This window comes from Pseudophryne corroboree, chromosome 3 (genome assembly GCF_028390025.1).
Source record: "Pseudophryne corroboree isolate aPseCor3 chromosome 3, aPseCor3.hap2, whole genome shotgun sequence".
NCBI lineage: Eukaryota > Metazoa > Chordata > Amphibia > Anura > Myobatrachidae > Pseudophryne > Pseudophryne corroboree.
The window spans coordinates 201,265,036-201,284,877 of record NC_086446.1 but is presented as its reverse complement, the minus strand read 5'-3'; the positions used below and the strand labels follow the sequence as shown (position 1 = coordinate 201,284,877).

At 40.5% G+C, this 19,842-nt stretch overlaps 1 protein-coding gene across 1 annotated transcript in view; it reads right to left on the bottom strand.

Moving 5' to 3' along the window:
* Nucleotides 1-19,842, bottom strand: part of NRG3 (neuregulin 3) — a 1,181,107-nt gene that overhangs the window by 389,127 nt on the left and 772,138 nt on the right. The window contains exon 3 of the mRNA XM_063958773.1: nt 5,170-5,243. Within this exon, the coding sequence (XP_063814843.1) occupies nt 5,170-5,243 (74 nt within the window). The remainder of the gene's footprint in view (nt 1-5,169; nt 5,244-19,842) is intronic.

The window sequence follows — 19,842 nt, the reverse complement described above, 5'->3', positions numbered from 1 at the left end:
ATTAAAGTAAAAACTCAAGAAAAAAAAGTGCGAAAAAAACAATAATTTTATTTTAATTTAAATCACTGGGACAGGCTAGAATGAGTTAGATAATTACCATTGTCACTGTGTTTGGTTCTTCAGGTTTCACAATATTATTGATTGATAATTCTTTCTATTTTCCTGAGTGACATGATATACCATAGAAGCTGCAGTCACAGGCCACATAATGTAGTGAACATGGAGGCTTTCGAACACCCCTCTGAGCTATGTTTTTAATGTCACATACTCCAGCTACTTTTAGACTTCCCCTTCTGAAAATGACATGTCAAGGGTGTGGCAAGCCACAGAAAAATCATCAGACACTTCTAGCAGCTGCAATGCATATGCACTGATTATTCAGATGAGGCATGCACAATTGCAAACATGCTAGTCAGACAGGCAGACATTTTTCTGACAAGTGTTTCCATGTGTGAGCTCTAAGCATGCTTGGACGACAGCTGTGCTACATAAGACCAGGATGTCCTCCACAGCCGTCTCTTCTCCATTGATGGTGGATGTACCAAGTACAGTATTTTCATCTCCTCCTCTTCTTTATCTTATCATGGCTGCACATGTTGGGTTAACAGTACCAGTAGTCAATAGCACTAGAATTAACAGCACCAGAGTCTAATATTTTGGATGCAAATGCATTCAAACTCATAATTTCCCATTGAGTGTCTGGGGAGAACTGGCCATAACATGACTGAATTGCTGCTTATATTCTTTGCTACTGTGATAAATGTATAACAAAATTCAAAGCACTATTAATTAATAATACAAATGTTCATATAAGTTAGCAGAGTGGTTGTTAAGTTACTTTTTTATAAGTTTTCATTTTATACTTATGTAGTTATTTTTATTACGTTTTGAACATTAAAAAAAAAATATTCCTCACACTGTTCACACATATTTTATGTGTTTCTGTTGATTAGCAATGCAATGCTTTCACTCGTGGTGATTCCTCCTGGTTTAATAAAGCGGTTAATTCAGAGCTAAAATGTTGAACTTTGGAAGGCATGCCCATGAGTATATCGCCACTGTATAATTGGAGAAACTAAAGGTCACAAACTTAGTGTTTCAGTTCTTCTACTGCTAGTGGTCTGCTATTTACATCTCATATGCCAAATATCAAACAAAATCTCAAACAATCAAAGTACTTTACATAACTTACACTAAACTACTTTGTATAATAAAAGGCTAACACTGCTCCTCACCTCTATGGGGGCAATTCAAATATTTTGCACGCTGCTACATGGCACCTGACAGAGCAATTCGAATTTTGCTCTATTAAGGCACGCACTGCCGCCAGCACTGACAATACTGTTATGTTGTCCCTCATATTGACGGGCTGGTAAAGGTAAGTTAATATTTTGCTATGTTTACATAGCTATTATCTCCCCTAAATAAAATGTATGACTTTTTACCTTTAAACGGATACCAAATATCTGAACTTTACTTTGTTTTGTGTATTAGTAATCTATCTCATGACATTTATTATGCCTCTTATAAAAGAAGCCACATTTTTATACCCAAAATACTGTATATGTATATATATATATATATACAGGGCCGAAACTAGGATTTCTGTCACCCGGGGCAAGGTAGTCATTTGACACCCCCCCCCCCGCAAAAAATAAATAAAATTATTTTACAATAAATAAATAAAGATAATAAAATAAAAAATAAATAAATAAATGAATAAAAATATATATATATATATATATATATATATATATATATATATCTCTCTTTCAGAACTTTTTAACCTGAAAAACTGCCTTTTCTAACATAAATTTCATATCCAGGAAAAAGTGTCCCCATTTTACACATTGCGGCAGGAAAAAGTGTCCCCATTTTACACATTGCGGCAGGAAAAAGTGTCCCCATTTTACACATTGCGGCAGGCACGTGTCCCCATTTTACACAGTAAGCTGGCAAGTGTCCCCATTTTACACAGTACGCTGGCAAGTGTCCCCATTTTACACATTGCGGCAGGCACAGGTCCCCATTTTACACAGTACGCAGGCACAGGTCCCCATTTTACACAGTATGCTGGCAAGTGTCCCCATTTTACACAGTACGCTGGCACAGGTCCCCATTTTACACAGTACGCTGGCACAGGTCCCCATTTTACACAGTACGCTGGCACAGGTCCCCATTTTACACATTACGCTGACACAGGTCCCAATTTTACACAGTACGCAGGCACAGGTCCCCATTTTACACAGTACGCTGGCACAGGTCCCCATTTTACACAGTACGCTGGCACAGGTCCCCATTTTACACAGTACGCAGGCACAGGTCCCCATTTTACACAGTACGCAGGCACAGGTCCCCATTTTACACAGTACGCTGGCACAGGTCCCCATTTTACACAGTACGCTGGCACAGGTCCCCATTTTACACAGTACGCAGGCACAGGTCCCCATTTTACACAGTACGCAGGCACAGGTCCCCATTTTACACAGTACGCTGGCACAGGTCCCCATTTTACACAGTACGCTGGCACAGGTCCCCATTTTACACAGTACGCTGGCACAGGTCCCCATTTTACACAGTACGCTGGCACAGGTCCCCATTTTACACAGTACGCAGGCACAGGTCCCCATTTTACACAGTACGCTGGCAAGTGTCCCCATTTTACACAGTACGCTGGCAAGTGTCCCCATTTTACACAGTACGCTGGCACAGGTCCCCATTTTACACAGTACGCTGGCACAGGTCCCCATTTTACACAGTACGCTGGCACAGGTCCCCATTTTACACATTACGCTGGCACAGGTCCCCATTTTACACAGTACGCAGGCACAGGTCCCCATTTTACACAGTACGCTGGCACAGGTCCCCATTTTACACATTACGCTGACACAGGTCCCAATTTTACACAGTACGCAGGCACAGGTCCCCATTTTACACAGTACGCTGGCACAGGTCCCCATTTTACACAGTACGCTGGCACAGGTCCCCATTTTACACAGTACGCAGGCACAGGTCCCCATTTTACACAGTACGCAGGCACAGGTCCCCATTTTACACAGTACGCTGGCACAGGTCCCCATTTTACACAGTACGCTGGCACAGGTCCCCATTTTACACAGTACGCAGGCACAGGTCCCCATTTTACACAGTACGCAGGCACAGGTCCCCATTTTACACAGTACGCTGGCACAGGTCCCCATTTTACACAGTACGCTGGCACAGGTCCCCATTTTACACAGTACGCTGGCACAGGTCCCCATTTTACACAGTACGCTGGCACAGGTCCCCATTTTACACAGTACGCAGGCACAGGTCCCCATTTTACACAGTACGCTGGCAAGTGTCCCCATTTTACACAGTACGCTGGCAAGTGTCCCCATTTTACACAGTACGCTGGCACAGGTCCCCATTTTACACAGTACGCTGGCACAGGTCCCCATTTTACACAGTACGCTGGCACAGGTCCCCATTTTACACATTACGCTGGCACAGGTCCCCATTTTACACAGTACGCAGGCACAGGTCCCCATTTTACACAGTACGCTGGCACAGGTCCCCATTTTACACAGTACGCTGGCACAGGTCCCCATTTTACACATTACGCTGGCACAGGTCCCCATTTTACACAGTACGCAGGCACAGGTCCCCATTTTACACAGTACGCTGGCACAGGTCCCCATTTTACACAGTACGCTGGCACAGGTCCCCATTTTACACAGTACGCTGGCAAGTGTCCCCATTTTACACAGTACGCTGGCACAGGTCCCCATTTTACACAGTACGCTGGCACAGGTCCCCATTTTACACAGTATGCTGGCACAGGTCCCCATTTTACACAGTACGCTGGCACAGGTCCCCATTTTACACAGTACGCTGGCACAGGTCCCCATTTTACACAGTACGCTGGCACAGGTCCCCATTTTACACAGTACGCAGGCACAGGTCCCCATTTTAAACATTACGGCAGGTGGTGGGGAGAGGGAGGGAGAGAGAGAGAGAGAGAGAGGAAGGGAGAGGGGCTGACTTACATTTGAAGCGGTTCTCGCCGCTCTTCAGCCGCCTCTCCCTCCTCGTCTGCGCGGCTCCGGGCTCCCCCTTCAGTTCTCCCTCCTCCGGCGGGGTTTCGTTGAATGACGCGTTTGCGCCGTGACGTCACGACGCAATCGCGTCATTCCGCGAAACCCCGCCCCCCGAGCTGGGCACTCGGGAGAAGGGGGTTTAAAAGTGCCGCGGCGGTGTTTGGGGGTCTCGGCGCCCCCTCCAATCCGGCGCCCAGGTCGCCTGCCCCCCTAGCCCCCCCCTAGTTTCGGCCCTGATATATATCTCGATAACTCTGGCAAGGTCATAATATCATAACCAAAAGGTAAACTGAGATAACACTGGGCACCCTAGTGTCACAGTGGAACAGCAACATCTGACTATGGAAGTAATCACACATGTGATAATCTTTTCAATCCCAGAAGGTAAACCAAGTTCACCATGAGGTGCAAGTTAACATAAATGTATGATTAGGGACTATGTACAGTAGGAAACATATCAAATCTTCTACATGGTGAAGAAGTAGACAAATTAAGCTCCCCATAGCAACAAATCAGTTGCTATTTTATATTTTAGCTAAAGCTGATTATTTGCTATGGACAATTATTTTTCTACTTGTCTAGTGTCCACTATGTAGAAAGGTTGATAAATTTCCCTTTTTGTTTTAAGACTTGATGAAGTATTGATCAGATCCCTAAAAAGTCCATTAACTTCTGGAGGATAGGAAGCGTTCCTGTTACCATTAGTAATGGCAGTCTTTGCTCTGTTAAAGACCAGATAGAAAAAAGCAGAATGACCATCTTTTAGGTAAAGGCTACATAGTTCTCCTGCATGGGCGTAACATTAGAAGGGTTAATATATATATATATGTATATATATATATATATACAATGTAATGTGTATATATATATATATATATATATATATATTTATATATATATATATATATATTCTGTATATTTTATGTATATTTTATGTATTGCGTATTAAGATATGGAAAGTTTTCTGGTTGATACTTGTAGCTATAGCACTAGCATTCTTACAATTTACTAAGCATAGCATTTATAATCTTGTTAATAAATGGTAACATAGGTTGTAATTATAAAACTGATTCTTGTAATTTGCACCTACTTGGATCAGACAATACTGAATCAGTTTTCGGTAAGAACTGGTCACACCGTACACCTTGGTAGCCTTCTTTGCACCTACAAGAAAACAACAAATATTTACTTTGAAAAGTATTAACAAAATACAACATTATCAAGACATAATCAAGTAGTTAATACCATTTGGACCTTTTTCACTCATTTATTTATATTTTTCACAATTAAGCTTCTCATTGTAAACTGAGACTAAAAACTGTTTCAAAATGTTTTTGCAAATGTAAAATACAATTATATAATTCCACACTGGTTTTTCATAAATGTTCACAAAAGATAGTAAGGTAATTTGTCAATAATTTGTATTATATTATTATTATTATTATTATTATTACTATATAGAATTTTTGCTGAAAACTATCATACCAAGTTACCAGTAGGAATGGCTAACTTGATTTTAACAAGCAATAACAGTTATCTCTGTGTTGGTTAAAAAGTATGGCCCTTTTCCCTGCTAGTAGTGTTAGCAGTGGCATCTTCACAGTGCACACTATTATAATCTGATAAAGAGAATCAAGATATCTGTAGAAGAGTATCACTTAAGTGATTGGAGGAACTGTTCCAATGTTGATGGGATACACTGTGTCTGTTTGGTTTTCTGATACAGAGCTAATTGTCACAGTGTTTCATTCTGCAATGCCAGCATGCGCAGGTCTTCGGGAACATGGCACCAGTGTCTTGTTTCCGGCGGCCATTTCCCAAGTGATTTTGCAGTGCAGGGCCACAGTCTCGGACACTGGATGGGTAAGTATAATTTATGAGTGTAGGGTGTGTGGTGTGGGCCCCACTGGACCTAGGGGCCAATGTGCACCACATACCTGGCACCCATTATAGAAATGCCTATGACTATGGCTTTAGCAAGGAATGTGCAACTGATTCAGCTACCCAGAGTACAAGAATGAGGGGGCAGCATGGCCAACCCTCCATACTGTTAACCCAGCATCATTGAGGATGTATAACCCAACTCAAAGTCTTTGTAATAACTTTCCAACACAATGGTGCCAGGTTAAACAGGACCTAATGCACTTCCATGTTAGCTTGCAAACATTAACAAGCATGGACAATAGAGCAAGTTGAATAAACAGTATACAGCCATTAAATATAAATGTAACTTATTTTCCTCAATCCAAAACAGTGGAATTTAGAGGTCTTGCAAGGAGATGCCGAACATGTAATTTGACAATTTGGGTCTAATTCAGTTAGGATTGCAGATTCAGCTTTTCAGTAGAATCTGCAACCCTTGCAATCGCATGCTGAGGGCCGGCCTTCACAGGGCATGTGACCCACACCCCACCCACCGATCACACTGCAATTACAGCTTGGCCACAGAAACTAGTGAAGCCTCCTGCTTGCGCAGCCTGGCTGCAATGGCAGGAGTCCTGCAGCCATTTTTTTAATCGGAGAGGCTGCGTGTGACAACATGCAGCCACCCCAAAACGCCAACACACCCCTGTTTCCTCAACGCCACCTTGAAAATGCTTAGATGCCACCTCCTACTGCCCCACAAGCACCTCTGCCTGTCAATAAGGCAGAGCCGTTCACAGTTAATGTGATCCCATATGTAGGACTCTAAGTTACTTTGATACCCAAAAGACATTTTATGCTTTCTAAAATGTTAGGCTGGCTAACCAACAGTATAGCTTAGTATAATTTAGAGCCTCATATCAATATATACATATACTGTATTAGAGATGAGCGGGTTCGGTTTCTTTGAATCCGAACCCGCCAGAACTTCATGTTTTTTTTCACGGGTCCGAGCGACTCGGATCTTCCCACCTTGCTCGGTTAACCCGAGCGCGCCCGAACGTCATCATGACGCTGTCGGATTCTCGCGAGACTCGGATTCTATATAAGGAGCCGCGCGTCGCCGCCATTTTCACACGTGCATTGAGATTGATAGGGAGAGGACGTGGCTGGCGTCCTCTCCATTTAGATTAGATTTAGAAGAGAGAGAGAGAGAGAGAGATTGCTGTGATACTGTAGATTAGAAGAGAGTGCAGACAGAGTTTAGTGACTGACGACCACAGTGACCAGTGACCACCAGAGACAGTGCAGTTGTTTGTTTTATTTAATATATCCGTTCTCTGCCTGAAAAAAACGATACACAGTCACACAGTGACTCAGTCTGTGTGCACTGCTCAGCCCAGTGTGCTGCACATCAATGTATTGTATATAAAGCTTATAATTGTGGGGGAGACTGGGGAGCACTGCAGGTTGTTATAGCAGGAGCCAGGAGTACATGATAAATAATATTATATTAAAATTAAACAGTGCACACTTTTGCTGCAGGAGTGCCACTGCCAGTGTGACTAGTGGTGACCAGTGCCTGACCACCAGTATATTAGTAGTATTGTATACTATCTCTTTATCAACCAGTCTATATTAGCAGCAGACACAGTACAGTGCGGTAGTTCACGGCTGTGGCTACCTCTGTGTCGGCACTCGGCAGGCAGTCCGTCCATCCATAATTGTATTATAATATATACCACCTAACCGTGGTTTTTTTTTCATTCTTTATACCGTCGTCATACTAGTTGTTACGAGTATACTACTATCTCTTTATCAACCAGTGTACAGTGCGGTAGTTCACGGCTGTGGCTACCTCTGTGTCGGCACTCGGCAGGCAGTCCGTCCAACCATAATTGTATTATATACCACCTAACCGTGGTTTTTTTTTCATTCTTTATACCGTCGTCATACTAGTTGTTACGAGTATACTACTATCTCTTTATCAACCAGTGTACAGTGCGGTAGTTCACGGCTGTGGCTACCTCTGTGTCGGCACTCGGCAGGCAGTCCGTCCAACCATAATTGTATTATAATATATACCACCTAACCGTGGTTTTTTTTTCATTCTTTATACCGTCGTCATACTAGTTGTTACGAGTATACTACTATCTCTTTATCAACCAGTGTACAGTGCGGTAGTTCACGGCTGTGGCTACCTCTGTGTCGGCACTCGGCAGGCAGTCCGTCCATCCATAATTGTATTATAATATATACCACCTAACCGTGTTTTTTTTTTCATTCTTTATACCGTCGTCATACTAGTTGTTACGAGTATACTACTATCTCTTTATCAACCAGTGTACAGTGCGGTAGTTCACGGCTGTGGCTACCTCTGTGTCGGCACTCGGCAGGCAGTCCGTCCATCCATAATTGTATTATAATATATACCACCTAACCGTGGTTTTTTTTTCATTCTTTATACCGTCGTCATACTAGTTGTTACGAGTATACTACTATCTCTTTATCAACCAGTGTACAGTGCGGTAGTTCACGGCTGTGGCTACCTCTGTGTCGGCACTCGGCAGGCAGTCCGTCCATCCATAATTGTATTATAATATATACCACCTAACCGTGGTTTTTTTTTCATTCTTTATACCGTCGTCATACTAGTTGTTACGAGTATACTACTATCTCTTTATCAACCAGTGTACAGTGCGGTAGTTCACGGCTGTGGCTACCTCTGTGTCGGCACTCGGCAGGCAGTCCGTCCAACCATAATTGTATTATAATATATACCACCTAACCGTGGTTTTTTTTTCATTCTTTATACCGTCGTCATACTAGTTGTTACGAGTATACTACTATCTCTTTATCAACCAGTGTACAGTGCGGTAGTTCACGGCTGTGGCTACCTCTGTGTCGGCACTCGGCAGGCAGTCCGTCCAACCATAATTGTATTATATACCACCTAACCGTGGTTTTTTTATACCACCTAACCGTGGCAGTCCGTCCATAATTGTATACTAGTATCCAATCCATCCATCTCCATTGTTTACCTGAGGTGCCTTTTAGTTCTGCCTATAAAATATGGAGAACAAAAAAGTTGAGGTTCCAAAATTAGGGAAAGATCAAGATCCACTTCCACCTCGTGCTGAAGCTGCTGCCACTAGTCATGGCCGAGACGATGAAATGCCAGCAACGTCGTCTGCCAAGGCCGATGCCCAATGTCATAGTACAGAGCATGTCAAATCCAAAACACCAAATATCAGTAAAAAGCCTCTTTTTTTCTTTGCGTCATGTGCTGTTTGGGGAGGGTTTTTTGGAAGGGACATCCTGCGTGACACTGCAGTGCCACTCCTAGATGGGCCCGGTGTTTGTGTCGGCCACTAGGGTCGCTTATCTTACTCACACAGCGACCTCGGTGCAAATTTTAGGACTAAAAATAATATTGTGAGGTGTGAGGTATTCAGAATAGACTGAAAATGAGTGTAAATTATGGTTTTTGAGGTTAATAATACTTTGGGATCAAAATGACCCCCAAATTCTATGATTTAAGCTGTTTTTTAGTGTTTTTGGAAAAAACACCCGAATCCAAAACACACCCGAATCCGACAAAAATAATTCGGTGAGGTTTTGCCAAAACGCGTTCGAACCCAAAACACGGCCGCGGAACCGAACCCAAAACCAAAACACAAAACCCGAAAAATTTCAGGCGCTCATCTCTATACTGTATGTGTATATTGCAATTGCAATGTATTTAAAGACTCTCAAAATTTACTTTTGTACTGCATACTGATTTAAATTCAAAATGTTTAATCCACCATCTGTAATGTTGCTTTATACTCTGAAAAATAACATTTCTTAGTCTCTCAACAGAGTACTAGTTGCCTCTATTGTACTAGCTAAGCTCTAAAGACCTTGTTAACACATAAAATATTATACAAACATTTCCTCGCAGTTCTTCCAAGGTGGATGGAAATGGTTATAAAATTTACATATGTCTATCTTTGTAAATTTGTAATTTAATTTATATGACATCCAGGAAATCTCCATTAACAGTGAATACTATAATGCTACAGTATGACCTACATATGTGTGGTGTGTTGTTTTCCTGTTTGTAGTTAAGGGATGTAATGTTCTGTTGGAGAGATGGTATTTACAGAATGTGCTGCTTAAGATCAGAATGATTCATAGGGGAAATTTAAGTCCCGGTGATGCCTGCTTAATGCCCCCAGAATGATTGCAGAATGCCCTACACAACCATCAATCTACTTATGCTGATTTTCCCTAACACTTTATGGAGGAGCAAAGGAAATTTAGCAAAGGTTGATTATTGCATTTTCTCGTAATGGGGCTGATTCTGAGTTGCATACAAAGGGACTATCATCATGAGTAGCTTCGCACAAGAATATTTTCTGCTAATGCGATTATCACTGCAACTAATGCGGGGGTTAGTTTGTCTGCAAACAGAAACCTGTGCCACCAATTTTATGTCAGCCATCGCAATTGTCATCATTAGTATCACAACTTACACTAGCCCCGTTACGGTCCAAGAGATACACGTGAAACAGGTTTCCATTCCACATACACAGAATTAAGAATCATAAAGCGCTATTGATAAATCACTTGAACACTGCCATGACCCTCCTATAACTCAAGGTGGTTATATGCAATAGCATGGTCAACACCAAGTTCACGCCCCAAAATGCCTTATTTCATAGAAAGACAGAACCATCCAAATGCATAATTTTACATCAGCATCAACACCAATGTGTGCAGTTTGGCATCAATGCATTTTCGGAAGGCACATTGCTGAGAATTGATTCAGCCCATTAGAATGTTTAAGTTTTCATTTGCTGCAAACATCATGGTTCACTGGACCTAAAGAGGTCCGCCAGATGTTCAGTCCGCCAGAATGAAGACAGCGAAGCGAGAACTAGAAAGCCCCTTGTGGGCATGCTGCGCTCACCACTCTGCGTGCCAGCATGCTAAACGGTGATCAGCCTTTTGGTCACAAAACAATTGCGACCGCATTGCTGAGACAGGAAATATGTTTGACCCCCTGCATATGCAGCTAGGTTGTGTATGCAGGCGGACCTCTTCCATTGTATGGGCTGCAGCAGCGGCGTATGATGTCACCTGGCCCCCTGAAAATGGTCTGGATACGCTTCCATTGTCCGGACCACTCCCCTGCAAAGCCGCATCAAAATCAACACATGCCGCACCTATGATACCTGCAGCTAAAATTAGATTCTAGGCAACACACTGAAAACTAGATATTACTGAATATCTTGGAGTATGGCCAAGCGGGATACAATCATTAAGTCAACAAGACTTACAGTAGGTCAACAATCATTAGGTCGACCACTATTGGTCAACATGCATTAGGTCGACGTGTTCACTAGGTTGACATGGTCATTAGGTTGACGTGTACTAGGTCGACATGGAAAAATGTCGACATGAATTTTTCTAATTTATTTTCCTTTTTTAGACTATTCCGGTCTTTAGAAACCACGTGGACTATGATTGGGAATAGTAACCTGTGCCGAGAGCAACAGTAGCGGAACAAGGCACCTTGCCAGAAGCTGCGAGGGTACACAGTGCACTAATTGGGGTTCCCTATCACTTTATGAAGAAAACTACACAATAAAAGTAAAAAAAAAACATCTCGACCTTTTTCCTTGTCGACCTAGTACATGTCCACCTAATGACCATGTCGACCTAGTGACCATGTTGAGATCAATAGTGGTCGACCTAAGTCTTGTCAACTCAGTGACCCATACCCGGCCAAGCAACATCAGTATAAATAAACTGAGCCTATGCTGATATGAATAGAGATCGTAAATTGTATTAAAATGTTATGAATCAAAGTGAATTGCTACAATCAACAAAAATGGTCACCATTTCATGCTAACACAGGAAGAATAATGGTGGGTGGAAATCAGTCTGATGGCCTTTAACTCCAAAGATGTTACAGGTTTTGTGCTAAATTGTATTTTAATATTGTGTTCCCATTTTTGTGGTGGATATTGGGTGAAGGTTTGATTGCCTTATAGCTGTAAAGAGGTGAAGCTTGGGATGGGTCTTGATCGTTTATACGTGGATGACTGCTGATCAGCCTCTTTGTTTGCCTAATCCCTCCTCCCATTTAAGTTGTTTATGTGTTATTGTTATGAGAGTAAAATTCATAGCCAATTAGCAATTTATTAAATCACAGATAGTCCACACAGATGTTTTAAATAGTCACACTTGTAAGCAAATAAACCCTGAATATAATAGTACAACTAATAGAACATAACAAATGTCCTTAAAGCAAACTCTTTCATGCACATAACTTTACACACAAGATTGTAATCAAAACCTTCAGACTTCAAGTATCAGACGTTTGAAGCCTCTTCAATATATTTTATATACTAAGGGCCGGGATGAACAGAGAGATAGTTGAGAATTACATTTTGATCCCTTTACTGTATTTTTGTAATTTTATTGAAGTATTATACAATGGTATGTTGTTGGACCATATCTTGAAGGTTCATGTTCTCTATGTGTTCTTTTATCCTGTCCAAAAGATGAAACTGCAATGTCACAGAAGTTTACACAAAACAAACATAACTTGTTCCAAATACCTGTGTGATTGCATAAAGTTTGACTTACCAGTTGTATATGTAACAATGGCTGGCTGTCATTGTCATATGTAATATACGTTCAAACTCAGAAGATGTTATGAACCATTAACACAAATGGTTGTTAATAAAGCACAAGTAAGACATTGCTTCAGACCAAAATGTATGAATAAATATATTTTGCTGTATTTTATATTATATTAATCTTTGAAATGGGGATTAATTAAAAATCAAACATTTGCAGTCTGGCAGTATGCCTTAAAGAGTGTTGACTTTTGCCAAAGTAATATTATTTTCCACAGAACATGATCTTTTTTTTTTTTTTCATTTTTGAACTGCATACCATATTTCTAAATTTACATTTTTCAGAATTTGTAGCCTATATATACAGTTTTGATGATGGTGGCAATATGCAGAGAGAGTCAAATATTTCACACTATAAATCATTTTTTAAAAGAAAATGCAAATTGTGAAGGAAAAAATTAACAAAACATGTCACACTAAAGAAAATTCTAGCTGTAAAGTCTATGGGGGTAATTCCAAGTTGATCGCAGCAGGATTTTTTTATAGCAATTGGGCAAAACCATGTGCACTGCAGGGGAGGCAGATATAACATGTGCAGAAAGAGTAAGATTTGGGTGGGATATTTTGTTTCTGTGCAGGGTAAATACTGGCTGCTTTATTTTTACACTGCAAATTAGATTGCAGATTGAACACACCACACCCAAATCTAACACTCTTTGCACATGTTATATGAGATACACATGTTATACTCCCCTGCAGTGCACATGGTTTTGCCCAATTGCTAACAAAAATCCTGCTGCGATCAACTTGGAATTACCCCCTATATCCACAAATAGCAATCTAGAACACAAACAGAATTAAGTCACAAATGCACAACACAAGATTTATCTGGGATTCCACACATTCAAAATCAAAATTTAGATAATTGTGTAATATTGTAACTGAGAATCAGTTTTCTTTGTTGTATTTTATTTTACTTACAAATATATTTTAGAAAATAATAAAACAAATAAATGGAGATGCACAAATTATAAATGAATGTACAAAATATATAATTGTTTTGTGCAGATGAATAACTTCTAACCATTACTTCACATAATGAATGGCAAATAAAATAGGCAAATAAAAACAAAGTATGTTTAAAAAATGATAATAATAATAATAATAATAATAACAACCACAACAACAACAACAACAACAACAACTTTTTTTTGCTATTTTTTTGTGTTAAATAGTATGGATTAACTGCAAAACTGCAATACATGAATGTATTGTTATTTTCGCCTTTTGTAAAACAAGTGATACATGGTCTAAACATGATAAAACTAATTAAAAATGCAATGAAAGGTCATAGGATAACCTTTAATTACTTCTTTATTAGTTATTTCTGAATACAGAATACAATAATTAAACTATCCTAGTTTACAAAAAGGCCAACACATTGGTGGTTTTGAATCTTCTCCCTTCACCACAGTCTATGGAGATGTGATTACTGAGTGCAGTAAACCAGAACTAATTGTTTGCCTGGAGATCAATTAGGAATAACTAGGAACATGTTAAAGATCAAAGATTCCCAACATATCTTTTGAAAATAAAAGGCAATTTGAGCTCATAAAATGGGATTAGGTCAGGATCGTGTTAAGGACACCCTGCATAGCATGATAAGTTTCATATAACAAAAAAAATTATATCATTATAATTACATGTTTTTATTTATTTTCAGAGATTATTCAGATTATGGTAATTGTATTCACAACTCTTGAAATGCTGTGTACAAAAATAAAACCTTGTCAAATAGACCATATAGAAAGATATCCGTGCAGAGGACATTATCATCATAGGTCCCCTCATTGAAAAATAAAATATTCATGCTACTGTAATTGCTTGGGAAAGATCAGAAAAGCTGCTCCTCACCTAATTGAACTCACAAGACCTGCACTAGATGGGGAATTTAAATTGGATTTTGCATTTTCCAATTACCATATTCTTTATTTCACAAGAACACCTAAAAACCATAACAGTTTTATCAAGACAGTTATACAGGATGCATTTGTGACTCTAAACAAAATTGAGTTTTAGAATCTTCCAGGTATGTCTGGAGTAAGGCCAAAAACTGGTAAAGAGATGTTCTGTTTGTATGCAATACAAGCTGTTTCATTATTCAGCAACTGAAAGCTTTAACCTGATTTTGGGACTTCTTCATGTTGGCTCATTATAGATGTGAATGCCTTAACTTTGCATGATCCTGTGAACTGTACAATAGACATTTCAAATATGAGGCAATGGATTTTGCTCGAACATTTAAAGAATTATCCACAGTAGGTTGTCTAAAAGTTAGGGAACCAGATATGCAAAACTCTCAATTCAAATTATCAAGTACTATTCTTCATGTGTTTGTAATTATCATGCTACAATGTTAAATAAATAATGTCAGCACAAACAAATCTGATCATGTGCAGGTAATCTTTATTATTTTATTAACAGTTTCTTATATAGCACAGCAAATTCCATTGTGCTTTACATTTGGAAATACCAATGATACAACAAAACTGGATAATAACAAACAGTAATAGAGGAAGGAAGGCCCTGCTCACAAGCTTACAATCTATAGGGAGACCAACTAATACAACACACATACATACAGGATTATAAATAATAATAATAATTTCACTGGTAAAGAAGCAATTCCCAAGCAAAACTTTAGTGCAGTTAAAACTAAAAAATCATGACACTAGGGTTTCTAGTGGAGTCTTGTCCAAATATACCCTTGTTTGGAAAAGCTAGCCTGGAGGTACAGTGTCCACCAAGCCCCCTGATGTTCACCAAGAACAGTTGCAATTCAGGATGGACTTTGTAGCAAAGAGCTTATAAATCATAGACCCCTCACTAGCACAGGTTGAGATGTGGGAGGCATGTACTGTAGGAAAACTTGTTATCTTGAGATAGAAATCAATGGTAATTGAGAAGTACTGTAGTACAATGAAACAAGTGATGGCAGTTAAGCAAACACAAACTGTACTAAAACACTGTAGCACTGCAGGAGTATGTGTAGAGAGTCTATGCTCAGGTGATGCTGCAGGACTGCTGAAGCAATGTGAAAGATTATGCTGCAGAGATGGCACTGGAAAATTCTACAAGAAGATTCAAGGAGAGAACACAGGTACAGCTGGAGCTCTGAAAACAAGATCCAATAACTGCATCAAAAACACTGGGGAATCCAGCAGGAAGATTCCAGGTGGAGATACAGGCACAACTGGAATTCTAAAGATATCAAGAAACTAGGAGCACAGATCCACTAACGACAGTGGCTTGGATGGAGTCCAGACAAGGCAGAGAGTATCCAAGAGCTGTTTAAATAGCCTGCTTCAAAAGAGCTTAACAAGGACTATCGGAAGCCGCTCAACTGACATACAGGTCCAGGGATAGAACTGGGATGGTACACCTGTCAAACCGTATATCAGATGTCCTAAGGCGAGCTCAGGGAGGACAGAAACCTCCCATGGAGCAGAAGGGCACAGAGGAAGGGAATCCATACATGGGGCACTGAAAAAGTCACCGCTGACTAATATGTTGGGAAGGAACCAGACCTCAGTAAACACTGCTGCAGGAGGAGAGACTAGTGAATGACAGGATCTGTATCCAGGTGTTTTTGACAGAGAATATTCAAGCCCATTTTGAAATATGACTTTTGCTTAATCAAAAACATCATATTTGGGAGACAAATATAATTTAGAATTCAAAAATATTATGAGTGACTTTGCAAGAATCTTCCCTACCTTTATCCTATTTGAACAATCATATATTCAGTGTACAGTGTACATAAGTAACCAATTCGTATGGAAACCAATATTATTTAACCAACAACCATGAAGATTCATTTTTATTAGCTAATGGAGTAGCAGGATGTATTCTAAAAGCAATAGTCTCATTTTTTTTAATGGACTGAGGTATTTATTCAGAGATGTATGCAAGTGCACTATTTGCTAGGGACCAAACATTTAATCTACGAAGGTCCATGGCTCACCACCTATTGCCTGCTATCAGTTACAGTTGTCATCCATAGACTCATTCCTTCATCCTGTTCAAGAGGTAGGGCATCGGAGCTGTTTTTCCCTAGAACCTTTTTACAGCTTTTAATTAAACTACTGGCTGTTTCTATTTATTTGTGTCTACCAAACGGTATTAAAATGCTGTTACATACTATTGTTATATGGTTTTCATTTCAGGTATTATAAATGTAACTTTATTTGCTAAAGCTGAACACATCATTTTATGCCTGTTTTTCTGTGTGTTAGTTTTATTCTTTTGAGGGTTTAAAATATCTCTCAGCAACAGCTGAATTGCCATTTATTGCTATTGCACCCAAAGGATTATCCTCTTTTTTTCTTTACAGAACCACAGAGAGCCCACCCCACCATCCGCATCAATAGATGATGTGGGCAAGACTAGTGTCTGTCCCAGCAGATCCTTGGATTATTTGTATGTGTAGATTCAAATTCCCATAGTCCCACTTTTATATCCCCACTTTAGGCACTGATGCACTTAACTTGTGCCACAATATTCTTGTGATGATGGATGCAGAGAGAATTTATTTGCAGAGTGATTGACAGACAGGAACCAATTGGGGGGAGTAGGAAGAGTGGAAACAAAAACAGGCATGTTGCTGCCATTTTGCGGTCATATTTGAGGATGCGACTGTGATCCCATACAAAACTTTTATGTGTCTGGCATCTCACTTCCTGTGGCTATGCTGTGAGACTATAGGGCTATTCAAACTTCGATAATCAACAGATCTGCAACAAATGCATCTTCTTTATACACAGCCGCTGGGATTAGCAAACCTGCCAGCATCTCAGTACAAATCTAGGTGGCAATGACATTTGAATATTTTCACACAGCCGCTGTGTACAAATTTACAGCTGCGAATGCATTTGCATCCATCTCTACATCAGGCCCTGAACCTTCTTAATCTTTTTAAGAAGATGATTATTCTGACTGCTAGATAAATAAACTGATGTTCAGTCAGATGGAGGTGATACTTATGGGTACATATTGGTTTGGGTCCAGGTGCCCTTGTCTGCAGAACTGTAAAACTGTCAAAATGTTTTTTGTTGTTTTAGAATCACAGTAATACATTCTTAAATTGACATACTGCTCATCTGTTATTTTGTATTCTCTCCTTTATCACCTATGTCAAAGCCAATAAAGCTCACACACATTACACAAAAATCAGAATACGACAAGGTTAATTCCTGCTTAGACCCACTGATTTGATAGCCATGAACAAAATTGAAAAGAATGTCAAGATATTCAAAAGAAATGCCACATTATCACTTGTGATTTGATAAAATCTTTCTGGCTTTTACTGTAGACATTTTACAAATGTATTATTCTAAATTATATTTGCTAAATAAAAAATCCCATGAAATCTTGGTATTCAGCATATATATATATATATGGTTTAATAATAATATATACAACTTTTGCAAACACAAATATTAAGATATAAAGAATACACAATGCAAAATCATGAAAAAGTCAAAGCACTGTAATGGAAACATTGATGTTCATTGAGATAAGCAGCACTACATATACCGATGTGTCCTTATATATCAATGCTACCGTTGCCCCAAACAGCCCCTCTTGGCATGCCAGGTCCATGGGTCCAGGGAGGCCTACGCCACACACACGCTGCACCCACTTTTTTAATACTTAACCCTCTGGTGTACCACGCTGATGGCAGCAGCGCTGCGGAAATCACCAGGAAAATGGCCGCTGTTCAATTTTTCCAGAGCTCTGCTCATGCACATTAGGGTCTGAGCACTCTAGAGCTCAGACTATCTAGAGCACTGTGCTGCTGTCGATGCCTGGCAGAGAGGAGGGGGCCTGGATAGAGGAGGCTGATCATGGGTCTCCTCCTCTCTTAATATTCCCCTGAGCATCAGGTGTCTCTTTTGCTGAAAATACATCTCAGTCACTATGCGATATGTGACTGAGTCTTCAAATCTACATACGAAATTCTACAATGTAGCAGCAATGGCTTTTTTCAGTTCTAAGTTCCATTGTGCTCTGTATTCAGACTCGCACACAGATATACAAAAAAGATGCCAGACACTACCAGAGTTTCACAGGACCTGGTGGCTCACTCGAGTGAGGCATCTCATTCTGTGTGGCTTATTGAGGCTTCATGTATGTACATACATAAAAAAGTGTGTGTGTACGGAGCTCCTTTCCCACAGCAGTTACATACAGTAATTTTCTTTGAGCCCTCTGCTGAGATCCTACCGAGGGGGAGCAACCAGGATGTAACAGTTGCAGGCAGGAATGACAGATTCCGATGGGCCGGTCCCATATCCCCCTCAGCCAGGCCAATTCACACTCATGCTGGGCTGGCTCACACTGCTTCCAGTGCTTGCGGTTCATTGGCATGCAATCCGGAAGTTAGGCTAGCGGGCACTTCCAGGTGCCGCTAGCCATGAAAAGTGGTGAAGCTGTTCTACCAACGGGGGACCTAAAGAAAGTTAACCAGCCCAGCAGCATCCTCTCCCTGGCCCCGGCCAAAGGTCTCTTCAATGAGCCCGGCCTGGGAGCAGCAGCATAGCGATGGTCGGAGCCGGGTTCGCTACACCCGCCACACCAAAGCTCCCACACTCTCACTGAAATGGCCAGAGCAGCGACTGAGCACTGAAGGGGATCCAGCAGAGAGGTTATTTTTAATTACATTATTTGCATTATCATGATAATGTAAGGGTTAGGGCATCCCTAGTCACAGAGTATGGTTTGGGAAATGGACAGGAGCAGGATGTACCTTGTTCTCAGGATGCCAGCTGATCAGGCTGCACTCACAGCCAGCCCTGGGACAATCTCTAATGCAAAGTCCTTCAGAATATAGCTGACCAATGCCTGTCCATGATGATGGGCCTACTTATGTAATGCAGTGACTGTGTATGTAATGTGGTGCTATTTGTGTAATGAGGTGCTATACGTGTAATGTGGTGCTAGTCTTATAATGTGGTGCTATACGTGTTGTGCGGTGCTATACCTGCAATGTGGTGCTATTGGTGTTATGTGGTTCTATTTGTGTAGTGCAATGCTATACGTGTAGTGCGGTGCTTTACTTGTAATGTGGTTCTATTCCTGTAATGTGGTGCTATTCATGTAATAAAGTGGTGGCTATGTATGTAATCAGGGGCAGATTGGCCACTGGGACAGATTCTGTTACTCTGGTACCCTGTGTCTGTGTTTCACTACTTGTGTGTGCTCTCTTC